This window comes from Chiloscyllium plagiosum, chromosome 33 (genome assembly GCF_004010195.1).
Source record: "Chiloscyllium plagiosum isolate BGI_BamShark_2017 chromosome 33, ASM401019v2, whole genome shotgun sequence".
In the NCBI taxonomy this organism is placed as follows: Eukaryota; Metazoa; Chordata; class Chondrichthyes; order Orectolobiformes; family Hemiscylliidae; genus Chiloscyllium; species Chiloscyllium plagiosum.
In genome coordinates, this window is record NC_057742.1 from 34,249,809 (window position 1) to 34,270,972 (window position 21,164).

At 39.6% G+C, this 21,164-nt stretch overlaps 1 protein-coding gene across 1 annotated transcript in view; it reads left to right on the plus strand.

The window, feature by feature from the left end:
- The window catches only part of myo1d (myosin 1D), a 525,665-nt gene that overhangs the window by 340,254 nt on the left and 164,247 nt on the right, over positions 1-21,164 (plus strand). The window contains exon 19 of the mRNA XM_043675298.1: positions 14,858-14,962. Within this exon, the coding sequence (XP_043531233.1) occupies positions 14,858-14,962 (105 nt within the window). The remainder of the gene's footprint in view (positions 1-14,857; positions 14,963-21,164) is intronic.

Below are 21,164 nucleotides of genomic sequence, written 5' to 3' on the forward strand. Positions count from 1 at the left end.
GGACGGGTTGGACCGAAGGATCTGTTTCCAAGCTGTTCATCTCTATGACTCTAAGTGTTCTAACTTTGGTAGCGACAGGTGGAGGGCAGGAGAAAATATCATCACTGGAAATGCCCACTTTTGTTTTTAGAAAGAGAATGAATTGCAGTCTACTATTCTAATCGCCTGCAAGGATGCCGAGCACCCTTTCACGTTAATATTGATTCATGGTTTGTCCATTGGGAAGCATCTGAAGAACAATAGCCTTCTTACACAACGCTGAGAGAGTGCATTTTCCAACTGCCTTTTATTAAAGAAATTTCATACAAATATGGTAGTGGTTCCAACCAAATAGCAATGACAGACAGCACATTATAACCTTTAGAATATACATGCAAATGCACTTTAACAATCACTAACTGGTGTCAGCCATGTTACTAACATTGTAATCACTGGGATAAAGGGCAATTTATGGTGGTGAGGGAAGTCTCACAAGTCTTGACATTTTAAGGACTCTTGTTTATTGTTATAGTAGCACAGGAAGATTAGTCATGGCTTTATCAACAATTTTTGAAAAAGTCTTATGACAAGAAGTATTTGGGATGAATTCTACAAATTTTCCACATTAAAAGCCAGAAAAAGAAAAGGTTGGAAAACGCTGCAAGTTTGTTACAAAAATAGATCAAATCATTGGGTAAACATTCATTTTGTCGATTCAAGTGAAGATTTTTAAATTTGTGTGATGCAGTTTAAATTCTCTCTTCACATTCAAATGGGTGGCGGAATATTTCTAGACCTTTCATTATTTGTAAATGTTATTTATTTCCGTATCTGGTCAGATCAAGGCTTTATGAACATGCTTGAGAATGTTTGCACTTTCCAGGCTATTTCTCACTCAACACAGTCAAAGCAGTCAATATGTTACCTCTACTTCTTTCAGGAGGTCTGTGTAGACTGATCAACTAGATAAGGAATAATTGCATCTGTATTGTGAGGCGGGTGGCATCGCTGCAACTAGCCCCACCCAATCCAATCCAATCCATCTCTCCACCCTTTAACTTGCTTTTGCTTTCCTGCATCCTGCTGATTGATTCAGTTTTTTTTTAGACCTAATTTTCACAGCAAAATCTGTGGCTGCAGCAATTGGATCTGTCGAAAGCTGAATGTGTGAGGGGTAGAGAGAGAGAGAGAGCTCCTGTCAGCTGCCAGTGTGTCTGTACATTTAGTGTGCTTCAGCCTGTGGTTTCCAGCCTGTGTCTGGCTACTTTGTGGGGCATATTTAATCTCACTGGAGCTCTGAGACCAGCAATGATCTGATTGACTCGGCATTTTCTTTGCACTCAATTCTTGGAAAGCTTATTCATTGTACAGAATAATTCAGCAGCTGTTTGAGAAGTTTGTTACCACCAGAATTCATTGATATATTTATGGTGTACAATTAAATGGGTTTCCTTTATATTGCTTGCTACATGGAGTATAACTTGAGTCAGTAAGGATATTAGCTTTGTATTTTTAATATCTCTTTCTCACGTTAGAATACCTTCAAGCTGTTCACGTGGATAATTATTTTTGCAGTTACTGTTATGCAGATAAATGCAGTGGCCACAAGGCAATGGTAATGTGCTCACATTCACTAAGAGCATGAAGGAGAATCATTGGTCTGTACATAAAAACACACTGTTTGTTCTTCATGCACTGAGATTTTTAACAGAGAACAGCACCTCCAAGATTGTATTAGCTCCATTAGTACTGAAGCAGAGTAATAGCTTAGTTTATGGTGCTGAATACTTTAGGTTGGGTTTAAACTTATTGCCTGTTACACAAAGTGTTATTAATTGAACAAAACTAACACCTCATCAAATCCCTATATAGATCATAGAATCCTGACCGCGTGGAAACAGACCATTCAACCCATTGAGTCCACACTGACCCTCCAAAGAGCATCCCACTCAGAACCACCTGCCCAAGCCAGGTAACCCTGCATTTCCTGTAGCTAATTCACACAGCCTGCACATCCCTAGACACTTTGGGCAATTTAGCATAACCAATCCACCTAACCTGCGCATCTTTGGTCTATGGGAAGAAACCAAAGCGCCCAGAGAAAACCCACACACACATGGACAGTCTGTGCTGGTGAGGTAACAGTGCTAACCAATCGGCTACCATGTAATCATTTTGCTGTTGAAGGGAGCAAATATGAAACTCAAAGGCCCCAGTGAAAGCACCTAGGCCTGAATTTTCAACCTCCAGTTAAGTAGCAGGAGTTAGACAAATTTCTGGTTTGCTCCAACTACCTCAGGAAAATGTGGCTTTGGAGGTCCAGTCTTTATTGCCAGAGGGTGACATTCAGTTGCATTCAGGACAGTCAACTTTGAAAAAGTTCCAAGGCAGCCACAGGGTTTGGGTACAAGGATAGGCCGTTGAAACTGCAAGCACTTGAACCTATGTTGTAAATATTGTTTACTGACTCATCAGGTGGTGACAGGAGTTTAGGTTTAGTCAATACAGATTCAGTGGGCCAAAGGGCCTCTCCTATATTGTATAAGTCTAGGGCAGAATATCATAGCACCAATAAATTTGTGGTTAAGGACCAATGATTACTCATTGATATGTCTATAGCTGGGCTTGCCTTGACTCCAGATGACTCAAAACTAGGTCAGAGATCATCTTGGAAATTTCTCCCCACTTGCTTATTGAAGAGTCGTGTGCTGTGCAATGGTGTTAAGAACCTGTAGGTGGAGAGTCACTGAAGGAGGAAATGTTCTCATATAACCCAGGAGTAGAATAATAGTGTAAGAGGTGAGCAAACCTTATTCCTTAGTTTGCATTGTGTGCACCTTTTAGTTCAAATTACAATAGAGAACCCATGCATTTGTTGTATTTTGTTTATATTCCTATGGTTTTCATATCAGTCACACACTAAAGGAGCAAAATGTAACAAAATGTAGGCACAACTGGCTATGTGGGAAGGGGAGAAAAGACACACGTTAAACTGATACAGATCATGAAGCGAGATGTTCCTTAGCAACTGGAGAATCCATAAGAAATAGGAATGCGTATATTGCAGGGAGCAGCAGAAACAATAATCTAGTTAGAGCTCAATGCTGAATATTTAACACTAGCAGGTTTCATGTGAAATAAACCTTAATTTACCAGAACACCTAGCATATCTATTGGTCAAAGCACATTCCAAATGCTATTCTTGTACTGACTCTGTCTGTCACATGAAGATAAAATTAAAAATTGAGCATTATGTGAAATAAGCATCGGACCATGTCGTGCATGGATACAGCAGATTCTTACTGAATTTAAATCAGGTGTTGAATTTATTGATTAAAAAGGTGGAAAATATTGCAAATATTGGGAGTTTTAAATTAACCAAAAGTACTGTTCTTCTGACATTTTATTCATCCAGCATCTGGGGGAAAAGTTCAAAGTTTGTATGTGCACCCATCTGAACTGTTAACCGTCTCATTTTACAAATGCTGCTTTAATTCCAACATGCACTGTTCTCATTTGATTTATTGGGATAAGATATGTGTTTCATTCCCAGAAGATATCTGAATAGTTTAATTAAGCAGCTCCTTTTGTTTTAATTACCAAGTCCTTAGAATATTAGGATTGTTTTTCATAATATTTCTTGTGTAGAATTCCCTTAATCTTTCTTAATCCTTATACCATTGTAAAGTCCTCTTCCAGAGGTCAGATATTGCTGGACATTGGTGTTGCAAGAAAATGAAAACATTTTGATTAAAGCAATAAGTAAAACTTGGCAGGTAGTTGAGACAGAAACCTTTAAAAAGCACTTGGATGAGCACATGACGTGTCCCAATGTTCAAGGCCATGGGTTTAGTGCAGGAAACTGGGACTTAGGTCCCAGTAGGTCATAGTATATTTATAGCAGTACAGACCTGATGGGACAAAAGGCCTCTTCTCCATTGTGCGATTCGAAGATCAAATCGAATCTGCACAAGCATCTCCACACAAAGGAAAAATAAAAATATAAAAGATAAAGATTTAAAGTTAGCTCATTCTAATGTGGGAAGGGGAGAAAATACGGGCATAATACGGGCACACAATTTTTCGGTCTGTTTTTCTATTGAGGATGAGAAGCAGTGAGAGAGAAATATACCTTAAAATCAGCCCTACCTATTGTAAGGAAACATATATTTGGTGTGTAAGAAGCCCTACAGGATAAGGCACTTGTAGCCAGTGAAAGTTGTCAGAAGAAAATGCACATTCTTGGTAACTTCAAAAGCTTATTGGAATTGATCATCCTTCAGTGTCAAATATAACAATTTTTACTCTCTTTCTAAAGAAAAAGGCAAGGAATTATCTCTCAAATTGTCAGAAGAGTTCAGATGAGTTACAAATTCATGGTAGTATGAGGAATCGTAAAAAGGATAGGTTTGTTGTATAAGCAATGCTTCTGAAGTGTTTAGTGTTTGTTGCATTGGCTCTGCCCATTCTTCTGATGCCACACACAGTTGAGATAGAAGTGAACAGTTCTATTCTCTCTATTAAAGTGGACAGATGTACCTGTACCAGTTCCCTATGATTCTAGTAGTTCTATAGTTTTACTTATTGATATTGTGTAATAAACTGCCTTGTTATCCAAGAACACTGTCTCTTCTGTAGATGATTTTCAGTGAGGTATCCTGCACCACCAATCAGTAGATAGCCCCAAGACAGAGGAGGATGGTGGCAGCAAACTACCTCAAACAATCTTAATCATATGGTGAGAAATTCCACAAGGTGCCAGTGAGAAACAAGTCTTGTGGATCTAAGTATATGCTTTTGGTCAAGAGGGAATTATCATGTTTGATGCTCTTAAAATGCAGAATTGTAACCACCTTATCTCCTTCCTTTTGTGGCCCCAATTCAGAACATCTGGTAACTAGTCAAGTGACATGCATCTGTAGTTAAAAGATAGCATAAATAACAGGAAGGAATTAGAAAACAAGAACACATTTACCCTGAATGGTTTCCAACCTGCAAGTTGGGAGAAAGCAGGAATTATGTTAAACCCCTTATGAGTTATTGATTTTACTATATGTGTGCCAAAATGATAGTGACACAAGCCCTACCTACCCATCATATAATCTCGGTTGTGACACTGTCTATAATTTGTCAGTCTGCTTTTTGTCAGTGCTGGAGGATCTGGAATTTCATTCAGCTCGGAAGCCCAGCACACCATTATAAAAAAGAAGGCTGAAGCATTGACAACCATCTACAACCAGAAGTGCTGTGTGTATGCTCCATCATCATCCTGAGGGGTAACCACCATCAAGGTGGCAGCAATGGAATCAGCAACTTTCAGCTCATGAGCCTGGGCTCGGCCTCTCTGCACCATGGAGGAGCCTGGAGCCAGGGGCTCAGTGACCGATGACTGGTAGCAGTGTCTGGAGGAGCATTGGATGGGGAACAGGAGATAGGAGACCAAGCCTGTGGTTCCAGCTTAGATGCAGTGGTTGTGGGAGTGGCAGCAATGGAGGCAGTAGGCCCATAACCAAGATCCCAAGACGATGTCAAGCAACGTCTGGAGGAGCAGCAGAGGAGGATCAAGAAGAAGAGAGAAAGATGAACTCTATTGTAGCAAAATCTTGCATTATACTCAGTGTTTCAAGATGATGACAGAGCTTGGCAGCACTTCACATTTAACATTCAAAAAACATTTTTCATTCTATTTTTATACACATGACAATAAATCTAAATCACAGTTACCAGTCTTTAACTCTTTTCACTCCACTTCATGTGATATTAAGAAATGGTGGAAAGAATTTGGTAAATCAATGCTGCAGACTCCTCTTACTCTTCAGTTCAAACCTATTCTGCATGTTTATTATTGTCCTCCCTCAGTTACAGTGTGCCATATTAAGGGTATTTTAAAAATCCCAATAAATTACATCTACTTCGTTACCATTGTCACCTTAAGATTTTCTGCACACTATTTCTCATAGCTTGATGTTCTTATATTCTTTATAACAGGGATTCCATTACTTGTCAGTGTCGAACTGACTTATTTCCTCAACATGTTTGGTCCTTCTCCTGAAATATCGGGATAATATTTGTTTCGCACCGATCCTCTGGTACTAAACCTCTTTCTAATGAATTTTAACACAGATGTGGTAATGCCACTACAAGCTGTCCTCTACATTCTTTTAAAATAAATGGATGCAGTCATTCAGAAGGGTTTTCTCCATTTTGAGTTTGTTTAGTTTATTCAGCATATCCACTTCTCTCCATTCCAAAAAATCAATGCCATTTATCATACATTATTCAATGTCATATCAGTGTTGTAACATCTGAGGAAAAAGCTGACACAAAATAATTTTTTGGTATTCTGCTATCTCTGTTTTGTTTGTAGTATTTATTCTGTCTGTCCCTTGGCCTGAATATAATCACTGTATTCCATCCTTTTTTATTGAAATAACATTTCATGCCAAAAAGGATCTAATATTCTCCCTTATTGTTCCAGGGCATCATGAATCTGCAAAGCAGGAGTAGGCCATTGACCCTAAACCTTCTCTGCTATTCAATAAGATCATGACTGATCTGAGTGTAAACATAAATCCAAATTCTCACCTAGCCCTGATAACCATTCACCCTCTTGCTTAATAAAAATCTATCTACCTTTACCTTCAAAGGTGTTATCACTGAATTCCCCACCATCAGCATATTGAGAGTTACCATTAACCAGAAACTTAACTGTAACAACCACATAAATACTGTGACTACAATAGCAGGTTGGAGACTGGGAATTCTGCAGCAAATAACTCATGTCTTGACTCAACAAAGCCTGTCCACCATTCAAAAGGCACAAGTCAGAATATGATGGAATAATCTCCATTTGCTGGATAAGTGCAATTTGAGCAGCATTCAAAATGCTTAAAACCATCAAAAGTAAAGCAGCCCACTCAATCAGATCCTCATTCCCCTCTTTAAACATTGTCTGTCTTCACCACTGATGCATACTGACTGCAACATGTGCCATCATTGAGATACAATGCACAGTACGCAGTAAGGCACCTTCAATGGCACCAAGAAGGGCTGCAAGCTAACGGGAATGCCTATGCTTTCAGGTTTCCTTCGAAAACACACAACAAAGTACCATAACAATATAACCATCACTTCACAGTTATTGGGTCAAAAACCTGCAATTCCCTCCGTAGTTTTTCATTTTGGGTGTAACTATACCACATGGTCTGCAAAGATTCAAGACCTTCACAAGGGCAGAAGGAGTTAGATCAAAAATGCTGATCATATAGAATCATAGCGCTTCTCCAATTCTCTTGCACTTTCTTAATTTAAATCACACTACTGTTGGCAGACATGCCTAATTGTCCAGTTGCCTCTTTCTAATTTCCTTCCAAAACCTCTGTCTCTACATGCTTCCTCCCTTAAAGCACTCCTCAGAGCCTACATCTTTAACAAAGCTTTGTCTGAATATCATCATATATGCTTGAATATTCCTGTGCAACAACATAACATGTTTGGCAAAGTTGAAGGGGCTATTTGAGTGCTAGTTTTAAGTGTTTTTGAGCTTGAGGAGAGATAAAGAAAAGAGATGTCAGATGAGATGTTCACTTCCTATGTATCTGAACTTTATGGCTTCAGAATGAAGAATGCCAAACTTCATTTTTAATTCGACCTGCATTCAGCAATATATAACTTGACAACACTAAGTTGGCACAAAACATGTTTCATATCCTTTCTTTCTGTCTAGTAATTCAGTCCAGATTTTCAGCCACACTTTCCGATAGGTGAAATATTAACCTGTAAGATCCTGTTGACCTTAAATTTTGAACTCGTGACTCTATTCAGTCATTACAAAACACAAATGAATGGAAATCATTACCCTAACCCCACCAATCCTTTTTCCTAAAATGTGCAAGATTTTAAGACACAAACATTGCTAGGTTACTGCTGTGACTTCTATGTTAGTCTTTTCTATTTTGTTGGTATATTAGTCCCCAGTAATTAGCATTTAAAATGATTTCTAGATGTGGAATTCTGAAATGAATGTCTCAGATTTATCGTCATTGTGATTGCACAAACCCCTATTGGATCTGTCACATATTATGATGACAGTAAGTGGAAGTTTCTCCTTTCATAGAGTCATGGAATCATATAACGCAGAAATAGTCCCTTTGGCCCAACTTGTCCATACTGACCAGATCTCCCAAACTAAGCTATCCCATCTGACTGTGTTTGGCCCATATCCCTCTAAACCTTTCTAATTCATGTACCTGTCCAAATGTTTTTTGGATGTTGTATCTGTACCTGCATCTATAACTATCACTTCCTCTAGCAATTCATTCCATAAATGCACCACCCTCTGTGTGAAAATGCTGCCCCTCAGGTCCTTTTAAATATTTCCCCTATCACTTTAAAAGTATGGCCTGTAGTTTTGAACTCTCCTATCCTAGGGAAAGACCTTTGCTATTCACCTTATCTATGCCGCTTATGATTTTATAAACCTCTCGAAAGTCACCCCTCAACCTGCTAAGCTCCAGGGAAAAATGTCCCAGCCTATCCAGTCTCTCCTTATAACTCAAAACCCTCCAGTCCCAGTAACATCCTTGTAAATCTTTTCTATATCTTTTCCATTTTAATAGTGTCTTTCCTACAGTAGGGCATCACAACTGTACACAATATTCTAAAAGTGGCCTCACCAATGTCCTCTACAGTCCCAACATGATACCTCAACTCCTGTACTCAATACTGTGACCAATGAAGGCATGCATACCAAACACTGCCTTCATTATCCTGTCTATCTGTGATACCACTTTCAAGGAACTATGTCCCTGCATCCTAGATCTCTCTGTTCAACAACACTCCCCAGGCCTCTACCACTAACTGTGTAAGCCCTATCCTCGTTTGTCTTACCAAAATGCAACAGCTTGCATTTATCTAAACTAAACTACATCTGCCACTCCTCATTTAATGTGAGAAGAAAGTAGTACCACTTTGAAGAAGACCTTTTAAATTTATTTCCCAAATTCAGAAATTTTGTCTCTTCTTCCCTTGTTTGTCTTCCTAATAGATGTTCATTTTTTTCCCCAACCTATTGATTATATTGAAATGTACAACATTGAACCAACTTGATAGCCAGCAATGAGGAGTGGAATACAGTACCGATAAAGTATCCAGCCAGAAATTTGCCAGTTAGATTTAAGATGTTGAAGTTTACAGATGTTTACATAAGCTTGCTGCAGTTTTATGATTGAACAAATACGTCAGTGTTTCGAGATTGTTTTAAATTTAAAGTAAAATGAAGTGAATACTGTGACCTGTTCTAAAGTCTAGCTGGTATTAGGCTTGCGTAGATTGATTGGTAGAGCCCAAAGGAAGGCTTAGATTGTTTTACTGGAGATAAGGTGTAGAGTATTTACTATTAGGGAAAATGGCAGCAGCAAGTGTGTTGAGTGCTGGGACTGTGAAGTCATAAACAGTTGTGATTTGACCTGACCATTTAGTTCCAAGATGAAAGTATTGGTCTTTCTTGGATAGCTAATTAGCACATCTAACAAGGTGCAAGATCCATGTGATTCACATTGCTAGCTGGAAGGATATGCAGAGGAGACCATTGTGAAGGTCAATTTCCAGACTTTCGCCTGTACTGCGCTGTATTCTTTTATGTTCTATGTTCTAACAAGGTGCAAGATCCATGTGATTCACATTGCTAGCTGGAAGGATATGCAGAGGAGACCATTATAAAGGTCAATTTCCAGACTTTCCTAGAATATCACTGAATATCTCTCACAGTTTTATGTGCAGATGTCCTGGACTTGAGAGAGAGAGACAACATCTAGAAACCAAACTTTTGGGGTAGTTCTTGGAGGAATGTGGTTGGGAGTTTGTACTTTGGTGAGAAAGATCAAATGCATTTAAATTTAAATTAAGGCCTGAAATGCCACCAAGCACGGTCTATAAGGAGACCCTCCAAAAAGAACCTCACTGTGAGCTTGATAACAGAGAATAGCACACAAAAGAAGACCTTTCCAGCAAAACAAATGCATCATAGGAACTAAGAAACTGTATATTAATTTTGAGAATATTGGGTGTCCAAATAAAAAACAGTGTAAAGTATACCTATAAAGTATTCCAGTTATATCATGTTCTGTGGTTTTAAAGTATCTGATTTCCACAGAATTAGTGTTTAAGTCATAGTGTTGTTAATCATTTGTTGCAGTAAATATGTGTCATTCTTTAAGCCATTAACTGGAAATGTTTACAAGTTGTGCATTGTAACAAACTTGCTAATTTAAAGTGCTTCCTTTTATTCATTATAAATTGGGTTTATAGAACAAATTATAAATGGAGTTTGGCTACCTGTTTTGGTTTGGAGTTAACTTATCATGCCGCTTTGCACACCAAGAACCATGACTTTCTAAAATAATACATGCATACTCACATGCATGCACACCTGTAAAATACTAATAATAAATTATTTGGACATCCTACAAAATAAGAGCATAAGAACTAGGAGCCAGGAATAGATGATTAGATTAGATTAGATTACTTACAGTGTGGAAATTGGCCCTTCAGCCCAACAAGTCCACACCGACCCGCCGAAGCGCAACCCACCCAGGCCCATTCCCCTACATTTACCCTTGACCCTAACACTACGGGCAATTTAGCATGGCCAATTCACCTAACCTGCACATTTTTGGACTGTGGGAGGAAACCGGAGCACCCGGAGGAAACCCACGGAGACATGGGGAGAACGTGCAAACTCCACACAGTCAGTCGCCTGAGGCGGGAACTGAACCCGGGTCTCTGGCGCTGTGAGGCAGCAGTAATTCAGCCCCTTGAAACGGCTGCATCATTTCACACAACCATGGTTGATCTCATTGTGGCCTCAACTCCAGTTTCCTGCCTGTTTTTCATAACTCTTTAACCCATTACTAATTAACAATCTGTCTATTGTTATAAAGTGGAGGTTGACCCCCCCCACCCCCGCACCCGAGAACTAAAACTGAAACACTCAGAGGATCGCCTTGCCCTATAATCTGGAAAACAAAAAAGTGTGAAAAGTGGTATAACCTGCTCTTAACCAACTTCTAGTGGTTAAATAAAACAAATTCTTGACACACTTTTTAAAATCAACAAGTAATTTATTTATCTAACTAACTATGAACAAATTAACTTAACTATTAACAAGCTAAATAAATCCCTTTAACTACTAACTAATATTGATTAAAACAAGAATTTACTGGTATGCTGTTCCAAATAGTACAAGTCCCACTCATATACAAAAAAAATAGAATTTGCTCTCTTGAAATTACAGTCTTCTGGAATATTCTGTGTCACGTTCTATCGAAACTTCCTCCTGGAATGCCACCTCCAATTCTGCAATCAGGAATGCCTTTTTCCGTTGTTGGTACCATTATCTTTTAGATGATGCCTTCTCTGATACATAGGCAACTGTGAGAGCCCATTTCTCTCTCCAGAGCTGAGAGCTGTTAACTCTGCCAGGATGGCAGTTAGCTCTGCCAATTTTTCAACTGCCCCCTTTTATATCCTTGATGACTTATCAATATGTTTAAAATTGGATTGGTTCTAGGTTGTCAAAACCATCAGATTTAAATTTGATAGGTTTTTAATATCTAAGGACCTGGTTTAAATTGATTGGCTAAATTCAAAACCTGAAAATGTGTTGCTGGAAAAGCGCAGCAGGTCAGGCAGCATCCAAGGAGCAGGAGAATCGACGTTTCAGGCATAAGTCCTTCTTCAGGAATGAAGAAGGGCTCATGCCTGAAACGTCGATTCTGCTGTTCCTCGGATGCTGCCTGACCTGCTGTGCTTTTCCAGCACCAGACTCTCGACTCTGATCTCCAGCATCTGCAGTCCTCACTTTCTCCTAAATTGAAAACCTGTTGTCTTGATAAAAACTGCTGCTTAGCCTGCTAACCGTATGGCCTTTTGATACAATATTTCAGTTTGGGCTCTCTGTGCACCTGCAAACTTTAAAGCTGCTGTTCACAGACATTCATTTTAAATCTAAGCACAGAAAAAACATAATCTTTTAAAGAGACTGTGCAGTTCTTTTCCCATTTTACAATTTTCCAAACATTAAGTTCATAACACTATCTCCTCCTTGAATTTATTCCGTGTCCAACATCCATCACACTCTCGGGTAGTGAATTCCACCAACTCATGACCTTTTGGGAGAAGTAATTGTCTTAATGGTGATCGTCACTTGATCATTAAAATTATGTGGGTTTTCTCAGCACTCTATACTGGTACATTCATTGAAATGTAACAGCATTTAATTTGCATGTTTTCTGTTTCATTATTTTATCCTGTTACATCAGTCTGTTAACTGTCCCCTCCTTTGTGCCATCACAAATGGGTGATAAATCTGGATTGTAACAGTATTCAATACAGTGAACACGTGCATAAATAGTCCTGATAGTTTGACGGAGCCTAAGGATAGTTGAAATGCTGTCATTGTTCAATTAAGCTGATTACATGCTAGTCACAAGCGAGGCCTGAATACATTTTGATCAGATAAGTGAATGATATAAACTTGGGGCTGTTTACAAGCTTACGTTAAGAATTTTAAGCACAGTTTTCATCATTCTATATTTCTGTTCCTTTGTCTTTAGTGCCACAACACAAATAAACACTGCTAATTAATGCAGTTACAAGAATAAAAAAAGAAATAGAGTCCGATAAGTCTTTGGCATATTAGCACATGTGCAGACTCCCAAATATCAAAAGAAAGACTTGGAGACTTGCTCAATGTCTCAGTGGCTCATGAAGTACTCAGTATGATCCTACACAGATTCTGAAATATGATCTGCTTGTATATTTGTAGTTGCGACAGCTTTCCAAAGGTAAGGAGAAATTATCCAGGATTCTTGCTGCTGATTGTCATCTGCTCCTTTGACTATTGCTGAATCGTTGGGTGAGGTCAGGATTGGATGTATCGGCCCTGTTGGCATTCCAACTTCGCTGTTCAGGCTGTCCTTTAGGACCCAGGATTACTTGCTTCCACTCCAATTTGACAAGTCCTGAGTTGGTGGATAAGTCCAATATGTGATCACCAACTCGGCTACAGAAAGGGCTGGTGGTGCATGAAGGTACAAATGGGTGAGGTTTGGAAGGTTGTGTGCTCTCTCCAACACCTTGATTTACCTCTGTGCGTTCTTAACACAGTCTTTTGATGAATTTTGGGTCTTCTGAAGAAACCTTTCCCTTTCAGTCTGTTCTAAGCTAGGGTATCTCACGGGTCAGCAGGAATGTTTGATCATTTCAGGGTTGTTTTGTGTTTTCTTGTCACAACAGATTTTTCATGAGAGCAATTGTTTAAGGAGTCTGGAGCCAAGCATCTGAATGACAGGTCCTACCCAGCGAAGATGGCTTTGACTGATTAGTACCTTGATGTTGGGAAAGTTAGCTAGTGAGACGTTGATGATGTTGGATTGTTTTTTGTACCATCTGATTTGCAGAATCTATCACAGCTTTCCCTCCATCTCCAGATGAAGTATGTCCTCTTAATACAGGATACTGTATTCTTAAAAGTAATACCCCCACAAGAGTCAGTACTTGCAGTGGGCAAGATGAGGAAGCTTTCTAGCACTGTGGTTAAGACACTCGAGTCACTCGCTGATCGTATACGAGATGGTAATGTGATAATAATGTCATGGGATTCATAATCCAAAGGCCTGGGTTTGTAGCATATGATGCCAGCATAGCAGCTGGTGGAATTTAAGTTGAATTAATAAAATCTAGAATTGAAAGCTAGTAATAATAGTGCCTGTAAAACCATCAATTGTCATAAAACCCATCCAATTCACTAATCTTCTGTAGGAATGGTAGCCTGTAATCCTTACCTGATTAGCCTACACGTGACTCCAAATCACCGCAAATGTGGTTGACTCTTAACTGTGCTCTGAAATATCCCAGGACATCTCAAGGACAATTCAGAAGTGGGCAGTAAATGCTGTCCTTCCCAGTGATGTCCATATTCCTTCATAGAATTTTGTTTTAAATTACATAAAATGTAAAAATTATGCTCTATTTAAATTGGATTTTTCATAACTTGTAACATGATTTATTTTTGGAAAAGCAAGTGTTTGAAGCAGAGGAAAATGGGAGTCATGTTGAGAGAGCTGTGCAGTGGGTTCAGTTGTGGGTTGTTCTGACACTGAGACAAATGGCAAATGTCTTCCTATACTGTCAGGTTCTGTCATTCTACTTGGGAGTTTGATCTGAGAAAATGAACACAAAAATAGATACGAGACACTGGTTAAAGACAACTGTTGGGCATGGCTTTCCTGAGGTCACATATCTGGTGTAACAAAGAATCAAATTTCCATGGATTTGAATTTTCCACTGTGTCAGATTGCGACTATAGGCCTGAAAAAGATTGTTGCTTGTTCAAACAGAATCTATTTTCAGGCTGTGGATGATAGTGTGTGAAACGAGCCTGTAAATTAAAACATTTTAGTTCACAATGCAATGTGACTGCAAATTTACAATTCATGTCAGTTTCCTTTTCAGCTAATGTTCACAAGCCCTTGATTAATCAATTTGTTTTGTTAATATGTTAGTCAGAAGTTATTTTTTCTGCATTGCAAATCAAATAAATCGCCTAAATTTAAAGGCTGTTCTTTTTCGGAATTCTTCAAATCACAACTTCCGGGTCACTTCCTAACTTTCAATGGATTTTTATTGAGTATTCTCATTTTAAAACAGCTCTGCAGTTTTGAAACAAAATTGATACATCAGAAAAGTCAGGATCATCTTATGTTGGTTGGATGACACAGACGCAATTTTGTGAAGAAACAGAAGACGACAAATGGCTTTGAGATGGAATTGTAGAAGTTGCTTACCATATCTTTGCTTCTCTTTTCTTTTATTTCAGAAACAGGATAACCCACAGATGACACCTGCCTTTTCTGCAAGAGCCAGTGAGCTGAAGCGAAAAGACAAATACATGAACACGCTCTTTTCTAGCCATGTACGGAAGGTAAGCTCATGATTTGCTCTGATTGCACATTGAGGAAAAGTATCTCAATTCAAACACATTTAGATTCTCCACCTACATGATTTTATTTTCTTCCCCAATAATTCAGTGAATAAATCACCTATTGTGTTGCAGAGAGCACAAAACCATAAGTTAACTGATCTCGGCTGCAATTCTGTAGGACTGCCGTACTGATTATCAATAACTGGAAACTCAGAAGTGGAATAGATAAATAAAATCAGCCGTAGTTCTATGTGACTAACTAAAGAAAAGGTTCTATCAGGCATCTAGCTTTAAATTACTAACTTCTGAGTAAAATCTGATACTGTTTTAAATTTTGATAAACTTTGAATTATTAGGTCTCAACTAAAGTATTGTTTTGAATTCTGGACTCCAACTTTACACAGGGCATCAGAAAAGATGCAGAAATATACTATTGTGTTCCCAGGAATGAAGGAGTCCAGTTCCTCTGAGATTAGATTCCCTTCAGTGTGGAAACAGGCCCTTTGGCCCAAGCAGTCCCAAAGAGCAACCCACCCAGACCCGTTTCCCCTCTGACTAATACACGTAACGCAATGGGCAATTTAGCCTGGCCAATTCACTTGACCTGCACCTGAGATGCTACATTCTGGATTAGTGGTGCTGGAAGAGCACAGCAATTCAGGCAGCATCCGAGGACAGGCAAAATCTGAGGACAGGCAAAATCGACGTTTCAGGCAAAAGCCCTTCTAGATTGTTCTGAAAATATCCTCCTTGGACTGAGGAAAGGTTGAAGGGAGGTATTCTAGAGAGGTATGGATAGAGTAGATTAGGTGAAACTGTTTTCATTGACAGAAGTGTTGAAAACCAGAGGACATAGCTTTAGTATGAATGGCAAAATAGCCAAAGGAAAAATATTTTTACAAAATGAATGGCTAGGTTTGGAAGAAATGGTGAATACAGATCCTATCATAGCTGTCAAAGAATCTGAATGATGATGTCAAGAAGAACATTTGCAGGAAAACGTAGGGGTGTAGGAATCTGTGAATTGTTCTAGTGTGCCTATTTGATGCTTGCTCTGCTCCCTTCCAAGTCCATTCACCCAGTATAAATTATATTATATGACTCATTAGTTATGTACAATGGAAAGTGTGGAACTGCTGCCGAGAAAGTACCCATTCGGAAATGTTCTTTAGGAGAAAAAAATGCAACAATTCCTGAAGCATATAAAAGTGTGAATCAGACAAATTGTTAACATGTCAACAGCAGAGGCTTCAGTACCTTTTTAATATTGTTCAAATAAACATTGAGATATTGATCAAAGAGATCACAGCAAGCACAACTCAGTCATTTGGTAGTACAGCACTTGAGTGCAGCTTGAAAAAAAGCTACATTTTGTCAAAAGTTTTCATCTTCCACACATCAAAGCAATTTGCTAGACATTCCAAATTAAAGGGAAAACTACATTTATATTATTTCACAAGAGAGAGCTGATTGATTGTCAAATGGATTCTAATTAGCAGCGATGTTGCCATGAAGAATGCATCAGTTAATAGTGAGAAATGGTTAACTGTCAAGCTTTGTTTACTTTTTAAACCGAGCATATTAACACTGGTCAAAACATTGTCCTGAGAAGTGAACCAGAAAATGGCTGTCACCTATTTTGTTGTGTTGAAATGATTGCAGTGTGTGTGCATGTTCTCTCTGTCCACCAAGGACAAGACCCTGTGCATTAATATATGTAGCTGCGGTATAAGCAAGTGTTGGCCTACTATATCTGATCTGATGATGACACTGCATTCTGAGTTTTACAAGTACAGGCTGTTTGGGAATGGACAGTATCCTGTCTGTTGCAAACAGCCAAAGGGATATGTTGATTAATATGATCTGTCAGTCTTTGGAAGCTACAGCCTACATACCTAGTATCACACCAGCACTGCAATTCACATGCCCCATTGCTCATTTGTGTGATAGGTGTAACTGGTTTTTGACTTGAAGATAGCATCCTGTAAAATTGTTGTATGGAGCAGCTAACTACACCTCTTGCTCAAACATTTAGTTGGAAACTTGGAGCTGGAAAACCATAGCTATTGCAGAAATGTGGCTCAGGGAGGGGCAGGTCTGGCAGCTTAATATTCCAGGTTATAGATGCTATATGAAGGACAGAAAAGGGGGCTAGAGGGAAGACGGAATGGCATTTTTCGTTAAGGATAACATTACAGCTGTACGTAGGGATGATATTTCTGGGAGAACATCCAGTGAAAGTATATTGGAGTAAGGCTAATTTTGATTGTATTAGGCAGGACCTTTCAAAAGTTGATTAGAAGTTGCTATTTGCAGGTAAAGGGACAGTTAGAAAGTGGAAGACCTTCAAAAAATAAGGTAACAGGAGTTCAAAGACCATATGTTCCTGTTAGTGTGAAGGGCAAGACCGGTAGATGTAGGGAATGCTGGATGGCTAGAGAAATTGAGGCTCTAGTCAAGAGAAAGAAGGAGGCATATGTCAGGTATGATTAGATTAGATTCCCTACTGTGTGGAAACAGGCTCTTCGGCCCAACAAGTCCACACCGAACCTCTGAAGAGCAACCCACCCAGACCCATTCCCCTACATTTATCTCTGACTAATGCTCCTAACGCTATGGGCAATTTAGCATGGCCAATTCACCTAACCTGCACATCTTTGGACGGTGAAAGGAAACCGGAGCACCCGGAGGAAACCTACGCAGACACTGGGAGAATGTGTAAACTCCACGCCGGGTCCCTGGCACTGTGAGGCAGCGGTGCTAACCAGTGAGCCACCATGCTGCCCAATGGCACGGATGACTGGGTTCGAGTGAATCCCTAGAGGACTATAAGGGCAGCAAGAGTAAACAGAGGAACCTCGATTATCCGAAGGATACGGGCAGGGAGTATTTCATTCAGTTAATTGAATTCCGGATAATCGAATGCCAGCTAACGTAGTTTAGCCAAGCATTGGAACCTTGCGATCTTGCCGGATAATCCAATATTTGGATAATCGAATGCTCTACAATCGAGGTTCCTCTGTACTTGAGGGAAACCAGGAGGGCAAAAAAGGAACATGTGATAGCTTTGGCAAATGGGGTTAAGGAGAATCCCAAGAGGTTCTACAAATACATTAAGGGCAAAAGAGTGACTGAAGAGAGAATGTGTCACTTTTATTGATGTCATTGGAGTGTAGGAAAGTTAATTGAATGTTTTTAATCTTCCAGTTGCTGAGACGTACCCTCTAACATTGGCTGCTGTGTTTCCCGTTCTACAATCAACTGACAGCTTTCTTTTGATACTTTCTTTCCTTGTTCAGACTCTGGGTGCCCTCAGCTTTCTCCAGTTGCCAAGTCTCTCCATTCTTTGTTACTTTGTGAGGCTGCTGCCTATCAATTAGCCTATGGGGTCCATCAGGCTGAGATACATCTGTTTTAAATAAACATAATAGAAACAGGGCAAGGAAAAGAAAAGCTGACCATGGAAGATTTGTTTTCTGGAAGTTTCACCTAATCCTAGAAAATGTAGAGGCAAATGGTAATGCAACCGTACACCTTCTGTTTTATTTGCTGTCAGAAGATTGCTGCTTAGTTTTTAGAGAAGCTGTTATTTAGGTCATGAGACTCACTATCCTCATTAACTGCTGAACTAAGTTCAATTCTTCTGTTATGCAATCACTTCTTAATTAGGGGTGTGATGCTTGTACAAATTCAAATTCAACATTCTGCCTAGAGCCTGCCCAGAATCTCCCCTGAGTTCATAATGCCATCCAGATCACAGGCAGAAAATCTGCATTTCTGGCCTCCTGCCAATATCCAGAGACCTTGGTTTTGATTTATTTATTGTCACACGTACCTAAGTTCAGTGAAAAGCTTTGTTTACAAGCAATGCAGGTAGATCATAGTAAGCACGGACATACATAGAACATAGAAAAATACAGCGCAGTACAGGCCCTTTGGCCCTCGATGTTGCGCCGATCCAAGCCCACCTAACCTACACTAGCCCACTATCCTCCATATGCCTATCCAATGCCCAATACAGATCACAGATTGAAGGGAAAAAAATGCTTAGAAATATACGGGTTACGTAACACAGGGCGTGCACTCAGCAAGATCCACATTCACAAGGTCAACATTATTTGAAGTTAGAAAGTCCATTCATCAGTCTAATAACGGCCGGGAAGAAGCTGCTCCTGAACCTGCTGGTGCATGTGTTCAAGCTTCTGTATCTTCTGCTTGATGGGAGTGGTTAGAGGAGAGCATTACTGGGGTGTGATGGATCTTTGATGACTTTGGCAGCCTTTCCATGGAAATGAGCCATGTAAACTGAGTCTATTGATGGAAGGTTAACTTCTGTGATGGTGTAGACTGTGCACACCACACTCTGAAGTTTCTTACAGTCCTGGACAGAGCAGTTATGCACCTTAAACAGTAGCCTTTCAATGGTGCATGTGTAAACATTGGACATGCTAAACTTCCTGAGCTGCATGAGGAAGGAGAGGTGCTTTCTTGACCATGACATCTATGTGGGAAGTCCAGAGCAGGTTGTCAATTATCATCATTCCTAGGAACTTGACACTCTCTATCCTCTTAACCTCTGCTTCATTGATGTAGGAGGGGGTGTGTTCTCTTTGCTTTGTGAAGTCATGGGCGGCACGGTGGCACAGTGGTTAGCACTGCTGCCTCACAGCGCCAGAGACCCGGGTTCAATTCCCGCCTCAGGCGACTGACTTTGTGGAGTTTGCACATTCTCCCCGTGTCTGCGTGGGTTTCCTCCGGATGCTTCAGTTTCCTCCCACAGTCCAAAAATGTGCAGGTCAGGTGAATTGGCCATGCTAAATTGCCTGTAGTGTTACATGAAGTGGTAAATGTAGGGGAATGGGTCTGGGTGGGTTGCGCTTCAGCAGGTCAGTGTGGACTTGTTGGGCTGAAGGACCATGGGTCTGGCTGGGTTGCGCTTCGGCAGGTCGGTGTGGGCTTGTTGGGCTGATGGGCCTGTTTCCACACTGTAAGTAATCTAATCTAATCTAATCAATGATCAGTTCTTTATTTTTGCTGACATTGAGAGAGAGGTTATTTTCATTGCACCGTGCCCTATATCTCCTTTCTGTATTCTGACTCGTCGTTCCATATTCATCCTACCACGGTTGTGTCATCAGCAGACTTGTAGAAGGTGTTCTTTCAGAATTTGGCAAAGTAGTCGTGGATGTACAGTGAGTAGAGTAGGGCACTGAGGATGTATTCCTAGGGCTCCAGTGTTGAGTATGGAGGAGATGCAGTTGTCTACCTTCACTGATTGCAGTCTGTGGGTCAGAGAGTCAGAAAGCTGAGAGACCAGTTGGAGAGGGAGAAGCTGGCAAGATGCAAGTGGTTCGGACATAAACTGCCCAGTTTAGCCACTTCTGGTACAATGTCATCAAGACACAGAGCGACACACCCACATATGTGTACACCATCTCTCAATCTCCTTAACATATGTAAGGACAGTGACATATGGATGTTAATGCAATAAGGTTCTTGTGACAGCACGTGGGCTAAGAAAAGGCTGTCATGCCATGTAGTTTCTTGACTTCACAAAACGCTGCATCCCCAAGCTTTCCAATATTTTTGGAAACTCAATGAGCTAAACTGAAATATGATGTATGAATTTTCTTAAGCCTGTGAAATACACAAGCTGTGACAGACTTAAAGCTGTTTCCAGTTGTGCAACTGTAGGAAAAAGACTTTTCAATTTATATAGTTTTGAACCATTTTAAAGGTTCGAAAGGCTCTCAGTGTGAATGCAAACAAATGTTTTGTAATGTACCGTCTCATGCTAGGTGATATATCAGATTTTACTTTTGCTGTTATAGTAATTTCCAGCAGAATGGAAAAAATACTGGGGGAATACACCAGAACAAACAGCAAGCCCACCACAATATCTTTTGTTCCAAGTTTTGACACAAAACATAGCATTTATTTCAAAAATTAAACATTTAAAAAATCTTAGTGTTCTTAGATTTTTTTCTCCCAGATTTTTCTTATCATCCCATGTTTATAATGACATTCTACATTTTGCTGTTCCTGTACTATTTAGAAATATTTTGCAAAAAACAAATTCTTTCATGCACTTTGCCTAATTATATAATACTTAATACTGTTCAAAATACTTTAATAAAGGTATCTCTAATCTTTAAAGGATTCGGTATTGTTCAAAACTCGACATCAAATGCCTTTATTTTGA